Raw genomic sequence first — 21,682 nt, 5'->3', positions numbered from 1 at the left:
TCAAGTCAGGTGTCACCTCCTTTGGGAAGCCTTCTCTGCTCTTCCCTCTCTTCACACCATCAAGAGAGGCTGCTACCTTGATACACCACACTGACCTTTATCTTGATAGATTTCTTTGTTGAGTTGTGATTTTAATCAACTCATCTGCCAAGTTGTGCTAACACTGCATCTGAGTCCATGTTTGCTTTCCACACTGGCTTTTAAGCCACTTAAACTCAAGAACCACATATTAATCATTTTTGCCTGGTACAGTGCCTGGCATATAATGAGTGTCCGATAAATGCTGGTTAAACATAACTGAAAAAGTAAATTCGCTTTTCCGTTTAAAGTGGAAAAATGGAATGAGGCTGCGGTTCTGCCTCCAGGAAAGCTGGCGTGATCTTTGCAGCTTCTTAGCCTACACCTGTGCTCCGTTCTTCCCTGCTTTACTCTGCAACTGAGCTGCAGCCTTTAGCTCATCCCAAACTGTGGACCATGAGCTCCAAGTATAGCGATCCTCTTCTCCAAAGGTTTAACACGTTTCCCGGCTATATCACTTGACTACTCTGGGCAGAGAATTACAGAAAATCCAGATTAAACCAGTTTGAATAATAAAGAGGATTTCTTGGCTCAGGTACTAAGCAAGTCCAGACACAGTGTGGAGATCAGGCAAGGCTTAATCAGGGCTCTGCTTGTTTCCTGCCACCGTTTTGGCTACCCTCTTTCTCTGCCCATTGGCTTCACCTTCTAGCTGCCAGCAGAATGGGTACAGCAATTTGAGGTGCAGGGTCACAATGACGGTATCAGAGGAAGAGAAGTCATATCTAAACAACTACAGTTCTGTTTTCCCAGGAGCTTCCAGCAAACTTCCCTTTGTGTTTTATTGTACTGAATTGGATAAAATTCCTGTTTCTAAGACAATCCCATGGGTCAGGAAATGTCATACACTGATTGGCTTAGATCTGGTGTCCTGAGAAGGGGTAACCCTTAGAGTGACCAGGCTTTCCCTTGGAATTGAGGTTCTGGTTAGCTCCCCTAAAAGTGAGTGGGCCACCTGTGGGAGAGGTGGAAACCTAAATGAAAACCAGGTACAGAGCCATGGGGAGGAAAATGGCTCAGTGGTCACTGTGCTAGGCAGTATTCACTCTACCCTTAAAATCCTCCTCTGCTGGTTCCTCATGGGTCATAGCAGAAACCCTGGAACTGTGAGGCTATGGAGTCACAAGAAAAGGTGACTGCGTTCAGAGTCAGTTCAACAATGTGTGGTCGGGCAGTGTAAGTGGGATGGGGCATGTTAGGATGCCCTGTGGCTTCCAACAAGTGTCTCTCTCTCCTGCTGGTGCAGTAGGGAGTGGATTAAACCTCCCACTTGTCTCCACTTCACCTGTCCCTAAAGCACGCATTGAGGGGGGCGTGGCTTTTGATGATTTCTAAAAGCTTTTAAAAGGGGAAGTAACTAGGGAAAGTGAGCAGCTTCCTCCCCCTTCTCCTTGGTCCTGTTACTCATTTTCTCTCTTCCCCTAGGCTCTGTAGGGAGACATGGAGGCTGGTGGCAGGGCCTTCTGCTAAGGAGGAGGGCTCTCCTGGGAAGCCTGGGTGTGGGCCACCCCCGACCCTGAGCACGATGACTGGTCCTCACTGGGCCCCAGCAGGAAGGCTGCTTTTCTCCCAGTAGCTCTGAAAGTTCCTTGCTGTTGGACCCATACCCCCCCTGATGACTGTGTGCCTTCTTTCCCCCTCTAGATGTTCGACTGGATAAGCCACAACAAGGAGTTATTCCTCCAGAGCCATACAGAGATTGGAGTCAGCTACCAGCACGCCCTGGACCTCCAGACGCAGCACAATCACTTCGCCATGAACTCCATGGTGAGTGCAGGGTCTCTTCTCGTGGGCAGGAGGATAACGAGGGGGATGGGGCTGCGGTGGAGAGGGCAAAAACAGACTTCCAAGCCGAGGAGGAGTGAGAAACTCTGAACACGTGGCCCCTTTTAGCATTCCATTTGCCAAGATAGGGACGAGTGCAGGACACGTGGTGAGCCGGCTGTTCCCGCAGCAGGTTATGGCCTCATTTCTGCCTCTGGACCCTGCTTTACATGGTGAAAGGAACGTGCTAGGGTTGTAGAAGCCATCAGCCCAGAGCAGGGGAGTGCCCAGTTCCACTCCGCTGACTAAACCCACTGGCATGTGTGAGTCACTAAGCTGGGATGAGAGGCACCTCAGGCCGTGGCGCGTTGGAAACGGTTGAGTGAACTGGGCTGCTTAGACTAGAGAAGGGGAGCCTTGCGGGACACACAGTTGCTGCCTTCAGTTATGTGGAGGGCTGCCTTGGAGAGAAGAGGGTGGAATTGTTTTGTGTTGGTCTAGGAGGCAGAACGGTCCAGGGGACGGCAGTTGGAGTGGGAGGCAGCACATGGCTCAGGAGGTGGGATGTGTTGGAAGTTAGTGAGCCCCCCGGGATGGGGAGACTTCAAGCAGACGCTGAATTCAGAGAGGGATGTTTGCTAGCTGTGTGGCCATAGGAAGTTTACCTGTCTGTGCTTCCATTTCTTCATCTGTAAAATGGAAATAATAATAGCCACCTTACAGGGTTGCTGTGAGGATTCAGTGAGTTAATTGTAAGGTGGCTGGAGATGTGCCTGGTACATAGTCCATTATCAGTAAATATTGGTATTATGATAATGATGATGCTGGTGATACAGGAATCTAGTCCAGATGACACCTGTGATTCCTCGTAAAGCTAACACTTTGGGATAGTAATTTTTCCATGTGGTCTCCCCAGGACTTTGAAATCTTGTCTGCCCCTTGAACCCGTTGTATCTGAAATGTCTGCAGCCTAAGTATGCCTCGACATCTCTCTCTCTTCCCTCTGCCAGCTCTTCCTGCTTTAACTACTGGTCCAAAAGAATAGCTCCACCATTCCCCGTATATCTGAACTCCAGAGACACCATATCATTTCCTCTGGTGATGCTGGGAGAGGGGCAGGTGTTAGAAAAACATAAACACAGAGGATCACAGAGGCCAGAAAAGAAGATAATTTCATTTTCTATGGAGTTGTTTTAACAGTGTTATACACTGGACTATGTTATACACAGAAATAATTCTGGCCTCAAGTTTTCAGTTGTTAGGGAGATAACTCAGACAGTCATGGTACTTTTAGGGAGATAACTCAGACAGTCATGGTACAGCTTGGTATGTGCAGTGATAGAGATGCTGAGTGACCTAAGAACCGTACAATCTCAGTGGTTTAAAGTAATAGAGGTTCGTTTCTTGTTCCTACCACATGCCCATCACTGGCTGATGGGGGCTGTGCTCGTCGCACTCACTCGGTGAGACTCCCAGACCGAGGGAGCAGCCACTGTCTCAGATGCAGCCAGTGCCTCAGCAGACAAAGCAAGTAGCCAAGCGCACGCTGGCTCTGAAACCTTCCACCTAGAGGTGACACACTTCACTATCCAACACCAGTCACACGGCCACATCTAACATCGTGGGTGGAGGTATATGGTCCTACCTCCACATGTTGGGGAGGAGAGAGTGGGTATTTGTGAATAGCCCTAATGATTAGCACAGGGAGCCATTGCAGGATGTAAGGTAGAGGTGAACAGCGTGAGATTTGAATGGGAAGGGACCTCTGGCTTCGGAATAGAAGGTTGTGGGACCAGGCAGAGAAAAGATCAATATTGACTGTGTTACCAATTTGGGCCACAGCAGTCTTGTCTTCATCTAAATGTAAAGACTAGTCCAACTAGTCTTCTATAATTATGTCTCATCCCAGGCTGGCTTTAGTCACAGAGGAGCAAACCAGTTGATCACAGGTGATTAAGAACATGAACTCAAATCTAGTCAGGTTTGATTATCTGTGTGCCTTGTGGATTTCCCCTGGTGAATTTTACAAATTCTGTGCCGGAATCTTCACGTCACCCAACTGCCTGGCCCTAAGGCAGACAAACTCATTTTAATAAGAAGCAAAGACAAACATAATTAGGGAGGTAAGTCTACCATCAAGCCCTTCAAAACAATGAACTACAAAGTTAAATAGAAAGAGCCTTTGGCTTTGAATTATCTGCACCACTGCTCTTCTCTGTTAATATGGATAACTGAGAGTTAATAACACATCAAAAACCTTTCCTCTGACAAATTTACTTCTGAAGTCTCCATTTTCAGGAGAAAAAAAAATAAAAACGAGGGAGGAAATTTACTGAAGGGAAGCATCTTCTGGAGCTGGGAGGGAGGAAGAGGAGGTTTAATATACAACAGCCAATTAGCATCTTCCAGCCCATCTCTAGTCTCCCTTTGCCATGAGTGCCTGCCTCTTTAGCCTGATTAGGCTGGCTCTTCTCTCTGGCTGCAGGGCAGGGGAAGGGAAATCCCAGGGTTGTTTGATCAAATTGGCTGAACTGGTGCGTTATAAACACCGCACGTGCTTTTGTTAACCGGGAGGTTTACAGGTTTCTTATTAAAAGGGACTTCCCCTAAGACGGATGTCAGCAACCCAAGGAGGTGAATAGAGGGAATTACAGACTCCTTTTCTCTGGCCTGAGTGCTGGATGTTGCTGCCAAGAAACAGATGAATTTAAGCAGCTACTGCTGGAGCCCAGTGACTGTAGGAATGATCAGTTACTCAGGGGAAGTGGGAATGTGGATTGTTTTGTAAGTTCACTGAGGCATTTCCTTTTCGGTTCTTGGAAAAGAACCTATACATATGCCCACACATCTGTCCATGTAAAGGTACATGCAGCGTACTTTGTTTCAGGCTACAGGTGAGTTCTTTGCTACTGAATCCTGTTTTATCAGTGAAATAGGCCAGTGATCCCTTACCTTTCGGGGAGGTCACAGACCCCTTTGAAATCTAATGAAAGTTGTGGGTCTTCTTTCCAGAGAAATGTATGTGGACAACTTTTTTTAGGCATTTTCAGGGGATTCAAGGGAATCCTAAAGCCTGTCGATCACCCTCCCCAATATAAGATCCCAAGAACCTCATGACTTCTTTCTTCATTCATTCCACAAATAATTAAGGATTAGACATTGTGCTGGATGTTGGGCATATAGTGGTGAACAAAATGGTCTGTCCACGGAGGTTCCAGTGGATAGACAGGTGATATTATATAATCTCATAAGTAAATATATAAACACAAATCAATAAGTCTTATGTTGGAAGAGTAGGTGCTGCTACGATGGAGGATAACAAAAGGGGCTCCATTTAAATGAGGGGAGGTCAGGTATATTTTTCACTTAATAATCAGTATTGACTTAATGCTTATTGTTCATTCGTTGATAGTAACTAATGGTCTGTGAATTAACTCTATAAAGTACCAGTTCTTCTGTATAATTTAAAGAACCCCTAGGTATACTGTTTGGTAAATGAAGATGATCTAGTTATAATTTATCTGTTTTTTAAGTTTTGTTTTCATGTCTAGTTTTATATACCAGTTAAAGACCCGACCCCAGCTGAGGTGACCATTACTGAGAAATAATTGCATATCATTAAATCATGGAAGCAAAATCAGAAATTTCCTACATTTTGTCTGTGAATTGGTACCAATAAAGGCTATCAATTATTAACATGTGGATAGTGTGGGAGTATAATGCCCCACTGAGTATGGTACATGAGCAACTCTGAAAGAAAAAGGTTAAAATTGGTTGATCTTTGGCTTTTTGTTATAACATATTTTTTTGCAGTTTCCACTGGGGAATCCTATTCTTTTGATCTTTAATAATAATAACCCACCTACTAAACCCAGTAGGAAGATATTCTCTGGCTTCTTATAGTACCTCATAAAGCCAGGTTTCCTGAGCTCTCTGGGGCCCTCCTTTTTCTTAATTTCCCCTTCCCCTGAATGTGGCCTCCTCCTCTGACGGGAGTGTGGGCAGATGGAATTAGGGTCGGGTTGTACTGTAATATGCAACAGAACAATCAGGTAGCCATCTGTGCTCTAGTTCCTCGTGAAAAAGACACTCACAGGAGTACATACAAACGTAACACAGTCTTATTTACAATTTTAATTAGCCGGTTCTTTGAGAAAAATAAATTGTTAATGGTTTCTGTCTAGAGTTTTAAAATATGAAGGGATATTCATTTTCTATTGTTACGACTGTGAGGACTCACATTAGTAATAACCACGTGCAGCTGGACAGTAGGAAGCCTTTCTACTGCCGCATGTTGATAGCTGCTTTAATCCTATTAATTTGCTCACCAGAGGCACATACTGCCACTTGATGGTGTGCAAATCAGACCAATTGCAGCAAAGCCTGTGGTGCTCTCTTTGTTTTGAGGGGAAGTTAGAAATGGTAGCACCAAGGAAAAAATCAGATCTGGTGCAAGAGAGGTAAAGATTCTGTGCAGGTTTCCTGACCCCAACTTGAGAGGCCTTGCTCTGGGGTCCTCTGTCATCTGTGATTCTCAGCAGCCCCAAATCATGATTCCACGAGTAATTCCCTACCCCCAAACAGACAGCACTTCCTACGATGAAGTGACCCCACTTCCATCACCCACACTCCCATCAGAGCAGGAGGCCACACTCAGGGGAAAGAGAATTTGTGAGAAAGCCTTTCACAACAGAAGGCAGAATTAAGAAAAAAGAGGGCTCCAGAGAGCTCAGGTTTTGGGGGACACACGCGTGCACGCACACACACACACACACACACACACACAGGCACACACACGGTTGTGATGTTTAATAGCCAGGATTTGACCCTGTCATAGCCACAAAGTCTCTTAGTACACATAAAACCTGTTGAAAAAGAGAAGAGATGAGTCTTAGCTTGTATGCATTAGTCTTTTTAGTGCAATTTTTTTTTTCAAAGAATCTTGTAGTAGACTTGTTAAAAATGTAGATTTCTTTTTGGCTTCCACCCCAGTCCTAGAAAATCATAATCTCTGGGGGATGAGGCCCCCAAACCTCCATTTTTAAACAAGTTTCATGGGTGATTTATGTACATATTAAAGTTAGAGAACTGTTGTTCTGTGGAGATGTATATGTATTTATAAAATAGTCACACCCTAAAATAAAGCATTACAGGTTCTGAAAGAGAGGCCACTTCTAGTATGACAGCATGAGGCACTATGCAAACCTACTCTCCAGTGAAACTGGTGGACATTATTTTAAAAGAACCATTTAAAGTCTCTAGAAATGGTCCTAAGTGCACAAAGCAAATGAAACATTTATTCAAGAAAATTTACTAAAACTTGGTAAGAACAGCGAATCTGTGGTATTTGAACCAGGGCCCTCTTTCCTCCCACCTCCCAGCTCAACGAAATGGAAACGCTACTCCAGACTAGTGCAACCAAGAACACAAGGTCTCCTTTGCCCCCAGCTCCCAACTGAAGGACTGTCTTCCCAGATAGGACATTTTCTATCCTGGTCCAAGCTACCTGTTGCTGAAATTAAGTTCTAGGTGAGTGTGGCCAAGAGGTGGGGACTCCTCCTTCTGCCTAGCCCCCACTCATGGAGCAGAGGCTATACATGGGCACAACATTGCTGAGAAATAGTGTTGCCTGGGAATAGAAACAAACTATAAAACAGAGAGCCCCAAATCTTTTCCCAAAGCAACTACATTTATTTGCAATAGAGAGTAGAGAAGTTCAAGCCAATAGCACTCTCAGAAATGCCCTTAGGGAAGTGATGGTGAGAGGCAACTGGGAGAGGATTTCTAGAGTCACTGGAGATATAGGGTAAATAGTAGGCAGGCTGGTTTGCCAGAGAGAAAGAGACTTCCTGGGGCCAGAACAAATCTTAAGTAGTGACCTCAGGAACTGTCCCTTCAAAGGAGCTTGGATTTGATTGGATAGATCTGTGAAGCAGATCTATATTTATACCCCAGGACATTGTTGAAAGCAATAGAGTAATGAGCTGGAAATGAGTGGAATTTAACAGCTGGGTGTGGTCAGGGAAAGGGAAAGTCAAAGAGAGGACTGCGAAGACCAGTGTCATCCCAGGGTGACTGTGGGCATACCCAAGGCTGCATCCCCTGAGGAGCAACATCAGAGGTTTCCCACTAAAATAATCCAGCCAGTCACTAAGCAAATAAGCAGGCAAATAACAATAACAAGCCCCAGAAGTGTGGGAATCAGTACCCAGAGATGCTATAATGTATTATGTAAATGTCCAGGTTCCAACCAAAAATTATGAGCTATGAAAAGAAACAGAAATGTATGACGGGGGGTGGGGGTGGGGGGAACAAATGGATAAAAAGGACACACGGGAAAAAGCAAGAAACAGAAAATGCCTGTGAGAGTGACCAGATATCAGATTTAACAAAGATTTCAAAGTAGCCATTATAAATATGTTTTTTTTTAAAAAAAAACAAAAAACAAAAACTGAAGGAAACTATAATTGAAGAAGTAAAAGTAGGTATGATGATATCATCTCACCAAACGGAGAATATCAATAAAGAGATAGAAATTATTTTGAAAAGTACCAAAAGGAAGTTCTGGAGTTGGAAAATACAATCACTGAAATGAAAAATTCACTAAAGGAGGTCAACAATAAGTGAACTGGAAGAAGAACCTTGAAGATAGAGCAATAGAAAGTATGCAACCTGAAGCATAGAAAGAAAAAAGAATGAGGAAATATGAACAGAGCCTCGGAAAAATGCAGGACATCATCAAACGTACCATCATATGCATAATGGGAGTACTAGAACGAGAGAAGAGACAAAGGAACATTTTTTTAAAAATTATAGTTGAAATCTTCCCAAATATTGAAAAACAATCTACATAGCCAGGAAGCTCGAGGAACTCCAAGGAGGATAAAGGAAAGAGATCCACAAACAGATTCATCGTAGTGAAAATACTGAAACCTAAAGACAGGGAGAAAATCCTGAAAGCAGCAAGAGAAAAAGGAGTGGTCACAGGGGAATCCCAATAAGAATAATAACTGATTTCTCATCAGAAACAATGGAGACCAGAAGGAAGTAGAATAACATATACAAAGTGATTGATGGAGAAAAACTGTCAACCAAGAATCCCATATTCAGCAAAGCTATCTTTCAAAAATGAAAGTGAAATAAAGATATTTCCACGTAATCAAATACTGAGGAAATTTGTTGCTAGCAAACACACCTTATGAGAAACAATAAAGGAATTTCTTTATGATGAAAGCGAGTGACCCCAGACTCGCTCTTTTGAATCTGTAAGAAGAAGACAGAGAGCACTGGGAAGGGTAATTTTATGACTATAAAAGACAGCATAGGGCTTCCCTGGTGGCGCAGTGGTTGAGAGTCCACCTGCTGATGCAGGGGACACGGGTTCGTGCCCCAGTCTGGGAGGATCCCGCATGCCATGGAGTGGCTGGCCCCGTGAGCCATGGCCGCGGAGCCTGTGCATCCGGAGCCTGTGCTCTGCAACGGGAGAGGCCACAACAGTGAGAGGCCCGCGTACCGCAAAAAAAAAAAAAAAAAAAAAAAAAAAAAAAGACAGCATAGGTGCAAATTTCTTCTTCTTTCTTCTCGTCACTGATTTAAAAATCCATTGTATAAAATAATATGTATACGTTGTACTACTGAGCTTATAACATATAGAAATGTAACATATCTTCCAGTGACAGCACAAAGGAGGTAAGAGTAAAGCTGTATAGGGCTAAGGAAGTTACTCCAGATGGTAACCTGAATGCACAGGGACAGAAGAAAACAACCAGAAATGATAAATAAGGAGGTGAATATAACAAGAGCTATAAACTTATATTTACTCTGCTTTCTTCTCTCACCTTCTTCAAAAGACATAAAATTATAAAAAGTGATACAATCTAATGCTGGGTTTATAGTATTTATAAATGTAATATGTATAATAATGTCACAAAAAGAGGGGAAAGGGCTCACTCCCTCTTACGAGAGCACCAGAATCACAACTAACTGCTGAACAGTCATCAACAGGAAGACACTGGAACTCACTGAAAAAGATACCCCACATCGAAAGACAAAGGAGAAGCCACAATGAGACGGTAGAAGGGGTGCAATCACAATAAAATCAAATCCCGTAACTGCTGGGTAGGTGACTCACAAACTGGAGAACAATGTTACCACAGAAGTCCACCCACTGGAGTGAAGGTTCTGAGTCACACTTCAGACTTCCCAACCTGGGGGTCCAGAAGCCGGAGGAGGAATTCCTAGAGAATCAGACTTTGAAGGCTAGTGGGATTTGATTGCAGGACTTTGACAGGACTGGGGGAAACAGAGACTCCAGTCTTGGAGTGCACACACAAAGTAGTGTGCGCATCAGGACCCAGGGGAAGGAAGAATGGCCCTGTAGGAGATTGAACCAGAAGTACCTGCTAGTGTTGGAGGGTCTCCTGAAGAGGCAGGGAGTGGCTTTGTTTAACTGTGAGGACAAGGACACTGGCAGCAGAAGTTCTGGGAAGTACTCCTTGGCATGAGCCCTCCCAGAGTCCACCATTAGCTCCACCGAACAACCCGGTAGGCTCCAGTGTTGCGTCGCCTCAGGCCAAACAACCAAGAGGGAGGGAACCCAGCCCCACCCATCAGCAGACAATAGGATTAAAGTTTTACTGAGCTCTGTCCACCAGAGCAACAACCAGCTCTACCCACCACCAGTCCCTTCCATCAGGAAACTTGCACAAACCTCTTAGATAGCCTCATCCACCAGAGGGCAGACAGCAGAAGCAGGAACTACAATCCTGCAGCCGGTGGGGAAAATAAAACCACGTTCACAGAAAGATAGACAAGATGAAAAGGCAGAGGGCTATGTACCAGATGAAGGAACAAGATAAAACCCCAGAAAAATAACTAAATGAAGTGGAGATAGGCAACCTTCCAGAAAAAGAATTCAGAATAATGATAGTGAAGATGATCCAGGACCTCGGAAAAACAATGGAGGCAAAGATCGAGCAGATGCAAGAAATGTTTAACAAAGACCTAGAAGAATTAAAGAACAAACAAACAGAGATGAACAATACAATAGCTAAAATGAAAACTACACTAGAAGGAATCAGTAGCAGAATAACTGAGGCAGAAGAATGGATAAGTGACCTGGAAGACAGAATGGTGGAATTCACTGCTGCAGAACAAAATAAAGAAAAAAGAGTGAAAAGAAATGAGGACAGCCTAAGAGACCTCTGGAACAACATTAAACACAACAACATTCGCATTATAGGGGTCCCAGAAGGAGAAGAGAGAGAGAAAGGACCCGAGAAACTATTTGAAGAGATTATAGTCGAAAACTTCCCTAACACGGGAAAGGAAATAGCCACCCAAGTCCAGGAAGTGCAGTGAGTCCCATACAGGATAAACCCAAAGAGAAACACACCGAGACACATAGTAATCAAATTGGCAAAAATTAAAGACAAAGAAAAATTATTGAAAACAGCAAGGGAAAAACGAAAAATAACAGACAAGGGAACTCCCATAAGGTTAACAGCTGATTTCTCAGCAGAAACTCTACAAGCCAGAAGGGAGTGGCATGATATACTTAAAGTGATGAAAGGGAAGAACCTACAGCCAAGATTATTCTACCTGGCAAGGATCTGATTCAGATTCGACAGAGAAATCAAAAGCTTTACAGACAAGCAAAAGCTAAGAGAGTTCAGCACCACAAAACGAGCTCTACAACAAATGCTAAAGGAACTTGTCTAAGTGGGAAACACAAGAGAAGAAAAGGACCTACAAAAACAAACCCAAAACAATTAAGAAAATTGTCACAGGAACATACATATCGATAATTACCTTACACATGGATGGATTAAGTGCTCCAACCAAAAGACACAGGCTTGCTGAATGGATACAAAAGCAAGACCCATATATATGCTGTCTACAAGAGACCCACTTCAGACCTAGGGACACATACAGACTGAAAGTGAGGGGATGGAAAAAGATATTCCATGCCAATGGAAATCAAAAGAAAGCTGGAGTAGCTATGCTCATATCAGATAAAATAGACTTTAAAATAAAGAATGTTACAAGAGAGAAGGAAGGACACTACATAATGATCAAGAGATCAATCCAAAAAGAAGATATAACAATTATAAATGCACCCAACATAGGAGCACCTCAATACATAAGGCAACTGCTAACAGCTATGAAAGAGGAAATTGACAGTAACACAATAATAGTGGAGGACTTTAACACCTCACTTACACCAATGGACAGATCATCCAAAATGAAAATAAATAAGGAAACAGAAGCTTTAAATGATGCAATAGACCAGATAGATTTAATTGATATTTATAGGACATTCCATCCAAAAACAGCAGATTACACTTTCTTCTCAAGTGCACACAGAACATTCTCCAGGATACATCACATCTTGGGTCACAAATCAAGCCTCAGTAAATTTAAGAAAATTGAAATCATATCAAGCATCTTTTCTGACCACAACGCTATGAGATTAGAAATCAATTACAGGGAAAAAAACGTAAAAAACACAAACACATGGAGGCTAAACAATACGTTACTAAATAACCAAGAGATCACTGAAGAAATCAAAGAGGAAATCAAAAAATACCTAGAGACAAATGACAATGAAAACACGATGATCCAAAACCTATGGGATGCAGCAAAAGCAGTTCTAAGAGGGAAGTTTATAGCTATACAAGCCTACCTCAAGAAACAAGAAAAATCTCAAATAAACAATCTAACCTTACACCTAAAGGAACTAGAGAAAGAAGAACAAACAAAACCCAAAGTTAGCAGAAGGAAAGAAATCATAAAGATCAGAGCAGAAATAAATGAAATAGAAACAAAGAAAACAATAGCAAAGATCAATAAAACTAAAAGCTGGTTCTTTGAGAAGATAAACAAAATTGATAAACCATTAGCCAGACTCATCAAGAAAAAGAGGGAGAGGACTCAAATCAATAAAATTAGAAATGAAAAAGGAGAAGTTACAACGGACACCGCAGAAATACAAAGCATCCTAAGAGACTACTACAAGCAACTCTATGCCAATAAAATGGACAACCTGGAAGAAATGGACAAATTCTTAGAAAGGTATAACCTTCCAAGACTGAACCAGGAAGAAATAGAAAATATGAACAGATCAATCACAAGTAATGAAATTGAAACTGTGACTAAAAATCTTCCAACAAACAAAAGCCCAGGACCAGATGGCTTCACAGGCGAATTCTATCAAACATTTAGAGAAGAGCTAACACCCATCCTTCTCAAACTCTTCCCAAAAAATTGCAGAGGAAGGACCACTCCCAAACTCATTCTGAGGGATCTGGTTTACCAAAACCAGACAAAGATACTACAAAAAAAGAAACTTAAAGACCAATATCACTGATGAATATAGATGCAAAAATCCTCAACAAAATACTAGCAAACAGAATCCAACAGTACATTAAAAGGATCATACACCATGATCAAGTGGGATTTATCCCAGGGATGCAAGGATTCTTCAATATATGCAAGTCAATCAATGTTGTACACCATATTAACAACTTGAAGAATAAAAACCATATGATCATCTCAACAGATGCAGAAAAAGCTGTTGACAAAATTCAACACCCATTTATGATTAAAAACTCTCCAGAAAGTGGGCATAGAGGGAACCTACCTCAACATAATAAAGGCCATATATGACAAATGCACAGCAAACATCATTCTCAATGGTGAAAAACTGAAAGCATTTCCTCTAATATCAGGAACGAGACAAGGATGTCCATTCTCACCACTATTATTCAACATAGTTTTGGAAGTTCTAGCCACGACAATCAGAGAAGAAAAAGAAATAAAAGGAATCCAAATTGGAAAAGAAGAAGTCAAACTGTCACTGTTTGCAGATGACATGATACTGTGCATAGAGAATCCTAAAGATGCCACCAGAAAACTACTAGAGCTAATCAATGAATTTGGTAAAGTAGCAGGATACAAAATTAATGCACAGAAATCTCTTGCATTTGTATACACTAATGATGAAAAATCTGAAAGAGAAATTATGTAAACACTCCCATTTACCATTGCAACAAAAAGAATAAAACACCTAGGAATAAACCTACCTAGGGAGACAAAAGACCTGTATGCAGAAAACTATAAGACACTGATGAAAGAAATTAAAGATGATACCAACAGATGGAGAGATATACCAAGTTCTTGGATTGGAAGAATCAATATTGTGAAAATGACTATACTACCCAAAGCAATCTACAGATTCAGTGCAATCCCTATCAAATTACCAATGGCATTTTTTATGGAACTAGAACTCATCATCTTAAAATTTATATGGAGACACAAAAGACCCCGAATGGCCAAAGCAGTCTTGAAGGAAAAAAACGGAGCTGAGGGAATCAGACTCCCTGACTTCAGACTATACTACAAAGCTACAGTAATCAAGACAACATGGTACTGGCACAAAAACAGAAACATAGATCAGTGGAGCAAGACAGAAAGCCCAGAGATAAACCTATGCACCTATGGTCAACTAATCTATGACAAAGGAGGCAAAGATTTACAATGGAGAAAAGACAGTCTCTTCAATAAGTGGTGCTGGGAAAACTGGACAGCTACATGTAAAAGAATGAAATTAGAGCACTCCCCTACACTATACACAAAAATAAACTCAAAATTGATTAGAGACCTAAATGTAATATATAAACACTATAAAACTCTCAGAGGAAAACATAGGAAGAACACTCTTTAACATAAATCACAGCAAGATCTTTTTTGGTCCACTTCCTAGATTAATGCAAATAAAAACAAAAATAAACAAATGGGACCTAAGGAAACCTCAGAGCTTTTGCACAGCAAAGGAAACCATAAACAAGACAAAAAGACAACCCTCAGAATGGGAGAAAATATTTGCAAATGAATCAGTGGACAAAGGATTAATCTCCAAAACATGTAAACAGCTCATGCAGCTCAATATTAAAGAAACAAACAACCCAATCCAAAAATGGGCAGAAGACGTAAATAGACATATTTCCAAAGAAGACATACAGATGGCCAAGAAGCACATGAAAAGCTGCTCAACATCACTAATTATTGGATAAATGCAAATCAAAACTACAATGAGGTATCACCTCACACCAGTTAGAATGGGCATCATCAGAAAACCTACAAACATCAAATGCTGGAGAGGGTGTGGAGAAAAGGGAACCCTCTTGCACTGTTGGTGGGAATGTAAATTGATGCAGCCACTATGGAGAACAGGATGGAGGTTCCTTAAAAAGCTAAAAATAGAATTACCATATGACCCAGCAATCCCACTACTGGGCATATACCCAGAGAAAACCATAATTCAAAAAGACACATGCACCCCAATGTTCATTGCAGCACTATTTACAATAGCCAGGACATGGAAACAACCTAAATGCCCATTGACAGACAAATGGATAAAGAAGATGTGGTACATATATACAATGGAATATTACTCAGCCATACAAATCAACGAAATTGAGTAATTTGTAGAGATGTGGATGGATCTAGAGACTGTCATACAGAATGAAGTAAGTCAGAAAGAGAAAAACAAATATCGTATATTAACACATATATGTGGACCCTAGAAAAATGGTACAGATGAACTGGTTTGCAAGGCAGAAATAGAGACACTGATGCAGAGAACAAACATATGGACATCAAGGGGGGAAAGTGGCAGGGGTGGTGGTGGTGGTGTGATGAATTGGGAGATTGGGATTGACATATATACACTAATATGTATAAAATGGGTAACTAATAAGAACCTGCTGTTTAAAAAAATAAATAAAATAAAATTCAAAAAAAAAGAGGGGAAAGGGAATAAAGCTATACGTGAGTGACATTTTAATATCTCAGTGGAATTAAGTTAGTATGCCTCTGAAGCTGATTCTCATAAGTTAAGATATTCATGTTAGGGCTTCCCTGGTGGCGCAGTGGTTGAGAGTCCGCCTGCCGATGCAGGGGACACGGGTTCGTGCCCCGGTCCATGAAGATCCCACATGCCGCGGAGCGGCTGGGCCCGTGAGCCATGGCCGCTGAGCCTGCGCGTCCGGAGCCTGTGCTCCGCAAAGGGAGAGGCCACAACAGTGAGAGGCCCGCGTACAGCAAAAAAAAAAAAAAAAAAAAAAAAAAAAAAATTTTTTTTTAAACCCCAGAAAAAAAAGCAAAAAAAAAAAAAAAAAAAAAAAAAAAAAAATTTTTTTTTAAACCCCAGAAAAAAAAGCAAAAAAAAAAAAAAAAAAAAAAAAAAAAAAATTTTTTTTTAAACCCCAGAAAAAAAAGCAAAAAAAAAAAAAAAAAAAAAAAAAAAAAAAGATATTCATGTTAAACCCTAGAGCAACAGCTAAGAAAATAACAAAAAGAAAATAGAGAAAAAGGTTAGCAAAGATATTAAAATACTACATTGTAAAATATTCACTTAACACAAAAGAAAGCACTATAGAAAGAACAGAGGTATACAGACATGACATATAGAAAAAGTAAAATGGCAAGCATAAATCCAACTATATCAATAATGACATTAACTGTGAAAAGGTTAAACAATCTAATCAAAGGTAGAAATTGTCAAATGGGTTTAAAAAAAAAGATCCAACAATATATTGTCTATAGGAGAAACACTTTAGATTCAAGATTATGATAGATTGAAAGTAAAAGGATGGAAACAGATGTATTGTGAAAACAGCAATCATAAGAAAACCCAGAGTGACTACACTAATAACAGACTTTTAAATAGACTTTAAAACAAAACAAAACAAAACAAAGATGTTACTGGAGAAAATGGGGAACATTTTGTAATGATGGAAGAGTTACTCCATCAGGAAGATATAAAAATTATAAGCATATGTACCTAACAATGTAACACCAAAATAAATGAAGCAAAAACTGACAAAAATGATGAGAGAAATACAATTCAAAAATAATAGAGACTTTCATACCCCAATTTTAATAATAGTTAGAACAGCTAAGCAGAAGATCAATAAGAAAATAGAAGACTTGAATGAAGAAATAGACTATAAACCAAATCAACCTATAGAACACTCCACCCAACAGCAGCAGACTATACATTCTTCGCAAGGACACATGAAACATTGCCCAGAATAGACCATATCTTGGCAATAAAAGAAATCTTAATAAATAAAAGGGATAAAAATAATATAAAATACGTTCTCTGACCACAATGGAATGAAATTAGAAATCAGCAACAGAAAGGAATTTGGGGAATTCACACATACATAGAAATTAAATAACACTCTCTTAAATATACAATGGATCAAAGAAGTAATAAAAAGGGAAATTAGAAAATACTTTAAAATGAATGAAAATGAAGACACAGCATATCAAAACTTATAGGCTGCAGCTAAAGCCATGCTTGGAGAGAAATTTATGGCTGTAAATACCTGTAGTTAAAGAAAGAAAAAAAAATCTAAATTAATATCCTAAACTTCCACCTTAAGGCACTAGAAAAAGAAGAGCAAACTAAGCCTAAAACAAACAGAAGGAAGGAAGTAATAAAGATTAGAGTGAAAATTAATGAAATAGAGAAGAAAAAAACAGTAGAAAAAAATCAGTGAAACCAAAAGCTGGTTCTTTGAAAAGATCAACAAAATTGACAAACCTTTAGCTAGAATAACCAAGAAAAAATATTACTGGCATCAGAAATGAAAGAGGGGATATTACTACCGACCTTACAGAAACAAAAAGGATTGTAAAGGAATACTACAAACAGTTGTACACCAATAAATTAGATAACTTAGATGAAATGGACAAAAACCCAGGCCCAGAGGGCTTTACCACTGAATTCTATCAAACATTTAAAGAGTTAATACTAATTCTTCAGAAGCTTTTCAAAAAAAAAATAGAAAAGGAGGAAATACTCCCAACTCTTTCTATGAGACTAGTATTACTTTGATACCAAAACCAAACAAAAACATTACAAAAGACAGCTACTGACCAATATTGCTTATGAATATGGATGTAAAAATGTCCAACAGAATGCTAACAACAAACCAAATCTAGCAACATACAGAAAGAATTATATACTATGATGAGTTGGGAATTACCCCAGGATCGTGAGCTTGGTTTAACATCAGTAAAATAAAAAACAAAAATCACATGATTATCTCAATAGACCCAGAAAAACTATTTGACAGAATTCAATACCCTTTTTCATAATAAAACAAACTGGGACTAGAAGAGAACTTCCTCAGCCTGAGAAAGGGCACCTATGAAAAACCCACAGCTAACATCATGCTTCATGGTGAAAGACAGGATACCCTCTCCCTAGAATCAGGAACAGGATAAGTCTGCCACTTCTAATTAACACTGGAAGTTCTAGCCAGGATGGTTATTCAGGAAAAAGAAAAGACATCTAGATTAGAAAGGATCAGGTGTCATGATTTTGTATATGGAAAATCCTAAGGCATTTACTATAAAATTATTAGAACTAGTAAATTATTAGAATTAATAAATGAGTTCAGATTTCAGGATATTTCTACACACAGTGAACAATCTGGAAGTGAAATTAAGAAAAGTATTCCATTTATAGTAGCATCAAAAAGCATAAAATACTTGGGAAAAATTTCACAAAAGAGCAAAACTTGCACTCTGAAAACTATAAAACGTTGAAAGAAATTTAAGATCTAAATAAAGGGAAAAACATCTTATACTCATGGAGTGAAAGACTTAAATATTATTAAGATGGCCATGCTCCCCAAATTAATATACAGATTCAGCACATCTCTATCAGAATCCTAGCTGGCTTCTTTGCAGAAGCTAACTAGTGGATTCTAAAATTTGTATGGAATTGCAAGGGACCCAGAGTAGCCAAAATAATCTTTAAAAGGAACAAAGTTGGAGGACTCATATTTCCTGATCTCAAAATTTACCACAAAACCACAGTAATCAAGACAGTATGGTACTGGCATAAGTATAGACATAAAGATCAATGGAGTAGAATTGAGGGCCCATAAATAAAGTCATATGACTGTGGTCAACTGATTTTTGACAAGTGTTCCATGACCATTCAATGTGGAAAGAATAGTCTTTTCAACAAATGGTGCTGGGACAACTGGATAGACACATGCAAAACATGAAGTTGGATCCTTACCTCATACTAAATAAAAAATAGATAAATTTTAGACCTCATCAAAATTAAGAACTTTTGTGATTCAAAAGTTACAATCAAGAAAGTGAAAAGGCGGCCCACAGAATGGGAGAAAATATTTGCAATTCATTTATCTGATAAGGGACTTGTATCTAGAATCTGTAATACAGAATAAGAGAATAAAGAACTCTTCCAACTCAATAACAAAAAGACAAGTAACCCAATGGAAAAATGGACAAAGAATCTGAATAGTCATTTCTCCCAAGAAGATAAACAAATAGTCAGTAAGTGTATGAAAAGATGCTTGAAAGTGCATGAAAAGCTGTTAGTCATGAGGGAAATGCAAATCAAAACCACAGTGAGATAACTTTTCACATCCTTTAGGACAGCTATCATCAAAAAGTCAGATAATAACAAATGTTGGTGAGGACCTTGAGAAATCAGAATCCTCATACAATGCTTGAGGGAGTGTAACATGGTGTGGCCATTTGGAATACAGTCTGGCAATTCCTCAGTTAAACATTGAGTTACCCTATGACCCAGAGATTCAACTGCTATGTATATACTCAAGAGAAATGACAACATATGTCCATACAGAAGTCCATACATTAAACACAAATGTTTAAGGAAACATTAATAATAGCCAGAAGGTGGAAAAAACCCAGTTGTCCATTGACTGATGAATGGATAAACAAAACGTGGTGTATACATATAATAGAATATTATTTGGCATAAGAAGGAATGAAGTGCTGATACATGCTCTGACATGGATGAACTTTGAAAACATCTTACTAAGTGAAAGAATCCAGTCACCAAAGACCACATATTTATATGAGTCCATTTATATGAACAGTCTAGAATAGGCAAACCTATAGAAACAGAAAGTAGTAGGCTTGGGATGGGTGGAGGATAGAGGAACAGTAGTGCAAGGAAAGGGTACAGGGTTTCTTTTGACGATAAAAATGTTGTAAAATCGACTGCGATGTTGGTTGCACATATCTGTATACCAAATACTATTATACTAAAACCCACTGAGTTATATACACTGAGTTTAAATGGGTGAATTGTATGGTATGTGAATTATATCTCATACAAATGTTAAGAAGAAGGAGGGGAGGAGGAGGAGAAAAAGACAACTGGAGAGTGAATGTTTTGTAAATGGGTTCCTGCTACCTTTAAGATATAATCTTCTTAATGGTTACAGGTAATGACCATGACAGAGCGTGGGCACCAATCATGGTGGTGTTGGCAAAGCTGAGATAGGAGGCTCTGGGTGCACCACTCGGCACTCACTCATTGGTGTATTCAACAAACTTTTGATGTTGTGTTCTCTTTGCCCTTTGCTGGACACCAAGAACAGCAAGATTCGCAAGACACAAAGCTTCAAGTAGCTTGCAGTTTAGCCATCCTTAAATTTCATATGCCTAATGTGAGGAGAATTTTGCCCACTAGAATATAAGCTCTTAAGGACAGAGCTTTGGGCTTCCCTGGTGGCGCGGTGGTTGGGAGTCTGCCTGCCGGTGCAGGGGACGCGGGTTCGTGCCCCGGTCCGGGAAGATCCCACGTGTCGCGGAGCGGCTGGGCCCGTGAGCCATGGCCGCTGAGCCTGCGCGTCCGGAGCCTGTGCTCCATAACGGGAGAGGCCACAACAGTGAGAGGCCCGCGTACCAGAAAAAAAAAAAAAAGGACAGAGCTTTGTTTCATTCACACCCATATCTCCAGGGCCTGTAACAAGGCCTGGCACCTAGTAGGTGTCTAATAAATGCTCATTGAATGAATAGGATATTAAGCATGCTACAGCGTCTGTTACCAACCTGGAGCAGAGTTTGGCAGCGAGGATGCAGAACCGGCAAGGCGTGGCCTTTACTTTTGAGGGAACCCCACAGGACATGACTTGAGCAGAAGCTGAACAGCCATGAAAAGAAGGTGAATGAGAGCAATAGTTTACATCAGGGGTGGGCCTGGGAACCAGGATGCTTACAGGGTGCCCAGGTGATGCACAGTAAAGTCCAGGAACCACTGGATGGTCTTTTAAGTTCCACCTGACCTCAAGCATCTTTGTTTCCGAGGTTCTAATGCTAAAGATGGAAGTAAAGCCATTAAAATGTGTCCTTCCCTGACAAGAATGAACGTGATCCAGTGTTTTCTGTTAGCACTGAGATTCCCTAAGACAGGCCTTTTAAGGAAACCTGCACTTGTAAAATGCTTCATGTATCACCAACCAGACCTATTCTTACTAATCGAGTTGAACAGGATGCAGTGTTTGTATCTCCACAAACAGCCTTGTGGGTGGAATTTCCATTTTCTTCTAACTCAGTGGGAGGATTAGCTTTATTTTCTGATCTGCTCAGGATCCATTTATGATCCTTGCTCTTGGCACCATTGTCAGCATTAGAATTGTCCTTAGGAGAAAGGAGTATGCTTTGAACTTAGCCCAGTGAAGCTGGTGCACATGTCTAAGGCAGCAGCCCTTCATCCTGATGGCCCACTGAAGTCACCTCAGGAGCTTTGAAAAAACACCACATCTGGGCCCCACTGCCCTGGACTCTGATTTAACTGTGCTGGGATGTCTCCCAGGAAACCTGTACAAGGTGGAGAACCAGACTGAGAATCACTGAATCAGGTGGAGAAAATAAGCCAACTGACATTAGCCCTAGGGTCAAACTCTAAAGCTATTGGATAATTAACCTGTGGAGTTGGAGGACTTCCCTTCAAGGTCAGGAGTATCTGGCGGGAAAG

General features: G+C 40.5%; 1 protein-coding gene across 2 annotated transcripts in view; it reads left to right on the top strand.

Moving 5' to 3' along the window:
- KALRN (kalirin RhoGEF kinase) overlaps positions 1–21,682 on the top strand; it is a 588,759-nt gene that overhangs the window by 181,739 nt on the left and 385,338 nt on the right. For both annotated transcript variants that reach the window (XM_007449683.1, XM_007449684.1), the window contains exon 6: positions 1,723–1,845. In XM_007449683.1, coding sequence (XP_007449745.1) covers positions 1,723–1,845 — 123 coding nt within the window. The remainder of the gene's footprint in view (positions 1–1,722; positions 1,846–21,682) is intronic.

Source organism: Lipotes vexillifer, unplaced genomic scaffold (assembly GCF_000442215.2).
Source record: "Lipotes vexillifer unplaced genomic scaffold, Lipotes_vexillifer_v1.1 scaffold1378, whole genome shotgun sequence".
NCBI classification, from domain to species: Eukaryota; Metazoa; Chordata; class Mammalia; order Artiodactyla; family Lipotidae; genus Lipotes; species Lipotes vexillifer.
The sequence above is the reverse complement of the archived record's forward strand: the minus strand, read 5'-3'. Positions and strand labels throughout refer to the sequence as shown.